The sequence below is a fragment of the Hylaeus anthracinus genome, unplaced genomic scaffold, assembly GCF_026225885.1.
Source record: "Hylaeus anthracinus isolate JK02 unplaced genomic scaffold, UHH_iyHylAnth1.0_haploid 11989, whole genome shotgun sequence".
NCBI lineage: Eukaryota > Metazoa > Arthropoda > Insecta > Hymenoptera > Colletidae > Hylaeus > Hylaeus anthracinus.
This window is the reverse complement of record NW_026534337.1, coordinates 9,203,409-9,206,820: the sequence shown is the minus strand read 5'-3', so window position 1 is coordinate 9,206,820 and position 3,412 is coordinate 9,203,409. Positions and strand designations below refer to the sequence as shown.

Sequence of the window (3,412 nt, the reverse complement as noted above, 5' to 3'; positions counted from 1 at the left end):
GGTGCTTAGTGTCCTGAGGATTTGGAAGCTTCTAGTGCTTAGAGTCTCCAGGATTTGGAAATTTCTGGTGCTTAGTGTCTTCAGGAATTAAGAAGATTTTTCTGATGCTTAGAGTCTTCAGGATTTGGAAATTTCTGGTGCTTAGTGTCTTCAGGAATTACGAGGATTTTTCTGGTGTTATTGACCTGAGGATTTGGAAGCTTCTAGTGCTTAGAGTCTTCAGGAATTAAGAGGATTTTTCTGGTGCTTAGTGTCCTGAGGACTTGGAAGCTTCTAGTGATTAGTGTCTTCAGTATTAGGAATCTTATAGTGCTTACTCTCTTCAAGATTTATTCATAAAGGTTTAAGGAACCTTCAATGTGTAGGATCTCAAACAAGTACACTGATTCGTGATTACTACGCATATGTGAACTAATAAACAGATACGTAAATGATGTTTGTGTCTCGTATACAAACAAGCGTAATCTATCTGGCCTACATAATTCATATCTGCGTGAAGGGCTCTCCCATAAAAACAGTTGTACTACAAAAATCACATATGATTCAAAACCTACTATATCCACCTGTACGAACCAGCAACCACGTCAAGAATTTTCCAGAAACTGTTAAAGAACGTTTTCCCAGCATACTTCTACTATCGTATCGCACGTGCACGACCAGACAGCATTTTATCTCAAGCGTGCGCTTCTTTGGCAAACTATATCTACACGATCCAGTCAGCTGGATTTCAAGAATGCAGCCACGACCGCGATCTGCAATTTCCATGAAGACAATAGACGTCGGAACCCAGTCATATACGGGACTTCGTGGAAAATAGCATCGGGGTTAATCGACGGTTCTTTATACGCTCCTCGAGAAACGGTGTTGCCAACGACTAATTAGCATCGTGTTCTTGCCCGTGAACCCACTCCCCCTCCCCTCTCTACTGTCACTAATTGCGAATAATACTTAGCGTCGCGAAACTGTTTGCCTCTCACCGCCGAGTGTGTCATGCGAGCAAACACGGATTTTCTAATCTTACAATAATGACTTCGTATCCGATGATTGTAATCGTTAAGAAGCATCATTGTATTTTCTTTTTCGCCAGTATCTCGCGAACAGGTGAGTCTGTGATTATTTAATTTGATAATGTAGAGGTTGAAAAATGTACCAGTGCGGCTAGTGTAAAAAGTCCACGTACGGAAAACGAGGCGAGGGGATTCGAACTCAGGACCTCGGGATTTGCAGTCGAACGCTTCAGCTACTGAGCTATCGTCGTGGTCTACGACACGCGTTCTCATTTTGCTATTTATTGTTCGTGTTAACAAGGAGCAAATGATACGAACCAAACGTCTAAAAATGTAAATATGAATGTGTGATTGTCCACAACAATTATAACGTTGTATGAAATAAATATTCTGGAAAAGTGAACATGTAATATACATGGAAATATACATGTATGTATTTCAATTCGAAAGAGCGTTTAACAAATATCAGGAAGCAAAGTAATTAAAATTGGACATGTTTCATTCGGACGATATTATAGAATCGATACAATTAAATATTGAAAAAATATCAGAAAGCGGAGCGATTAATATTTGTTACATTTCACACCAATAATATGTATAAATATTTAAAATCAGTCATAGTATTCGATGTTAAAAAATATCGGGAATAAAATCAATTAAATTTCCCATATTTCACGCTCTAACAATTTCCCCCGCACAACTGCAAGTTTAGCCAACTTTCCAGCGTAAAAAAAAAAATGGTGTCTTCGACGCGGTTCCTTCGCGATTAAAAAAAAACAAATATGGTCTTCAGCGCGGGCATTTCGTCGCGTACTTTTACGCCCAGCTATTAATCGACTCCGTGAGCCGCGAGTCAAGTGGCTTATATAAAAGGCGTAACGATCGTTTCATAAATAAATCGCTTAACGCAACTCACCAAATTGAAATAATAATGGAAATCCTCAAAGTACTCGTCGACCACGTTCCACATGGGAATTTCGAGGATCTCCATGATCAGGTGGGACAACGGCAAGCGGGCGTGGAGCTCCTTCGGAATCGCAGGTGCGAAAAAAGACTAGATCGCGGGAAAATGCAGCGCGATATTAAACTTGCAACAGACGCGTTATCAACGTTATCAGCGGCTCGATAAACGGGAACGAATTGGGAAAAAAGATGCTCGGCGCGATACTTTCGCGTCTTATCGATTGGCGGACATAGTTAGTTATTTAGCTCGTTGGAGTGCATAGTCCTGTAATGAACTTTAACACTTATACGTCTCTATTCTTACGATTATTATGCTATCGATTTTTCTTACGTTTTGTATGGAAATAAAATTTTTGTAAACGAAACGATGAAGTAGGAAAGTGGGTGGCTATCTTAGATCTAGACAACGAGGGGTGGAATATTTATAAACAGTGGGTATAAAGATTGTTTCTCTGTTTTTTTAATTAAAATTGCTGGCATTTAATCAGCACCGCGGCGATAAAGCTATCAATGGGGTATTTTTTGATATCCTCGATAGTCTCTGACATCAAACCTTTCTACACTATGAGAGATACTGAGACTTACACGACTATCGTATCGATATATATCAACTGTTATCAAACTTAATGCTGTTTTATCGTGCCTGTAATCCATCTAAAATAAAAAAAGCGATGGTAGCAATGGAATTAACAAAAAAAATGTGACTAAGTGAAAGTAAAACAAAAATGTTGTACATTCGATAAAAAATTGTTCTTGGAAACCAGGGCACCAATAAAATGCCATATCTCATAACGGATAAGAATACATAAAGTACCATTTCAACAAATTAATCTGTTCCTTAAATCTCTCGAATCACTTTATGTTCCCCTTCGTTACAAAATAACTTTCATAAAAACATTTGTTCGATACCCTCGATCCCCACATGAAACATGTAATCTCTTAAACAATATTAACAATTTAATAACAATGAATATTTAATTTTAACCCTTCCGCTTGAAACGAAACACCCTCTACGGATAATACCAAAAATCCTTCTTTTCCATTGAAAATTAAAAATCCCCAAAAATCTCAGCCAGTAATTCCTTGAAATCCCTTCAATTCGATCCGTTTCATTTTTCGCGTCACGGGTCTGCCAACTTCCAAGTTAATTTTCACGCGAGGCGTTCGCAAATAACGAGACAGACGCGTTCGTTCGTGTTTCGTGGAAAAGATTTTCTAGCCGGATAAACGAGCACGGATTGTTCACGCATGCAAATAAGCGGGGCGCGCTAAATAGCGTGAGCGAATCGTGCTCGATTAAACGATACGAGACTACATACGTCACGATGACTTAATTTGCGGGGCTGTTGCGCTCGAAAATACCAAGAAGTCAACTGGTGGAGCTCGTCGACCCAGGGAAACGCAAGAGCGACTCCATCGTGGGTAATTTTTAGGGAATTTCT

General features: G+C 39.2%; 1 protein-coding gene across 2 annotated transcripts in view; it reads right to left on the bottom strand.

Moving 5' to 3' along the window:
* Window positions 1–3,412, bottom strand: part of LOC128887934 (plastin-1) — a 38,086-nt gene that overhangs the window by 3,097 nt on the left and 31,577 nt on the right. The window contains exon 1 of one of the 2 annotated variants that reach the window (XM_054144448.1): window positions 1,924–2,087. The exons of the other annotated variant lie outside the window; for it this stretch is intronic. Coding sequence (XP_054000423.1) covers window positions 1,924–1,998 — 75 coding nt within the window. The 5' untranslated portion in view covers window positions 1,999–2,087. Of the gene's footprint in view, window positions 1–1,923; window positions 2,088–3,412 lie in introns of those variants that run through there. 2 annotated transcript variants of the gene reach the window in all.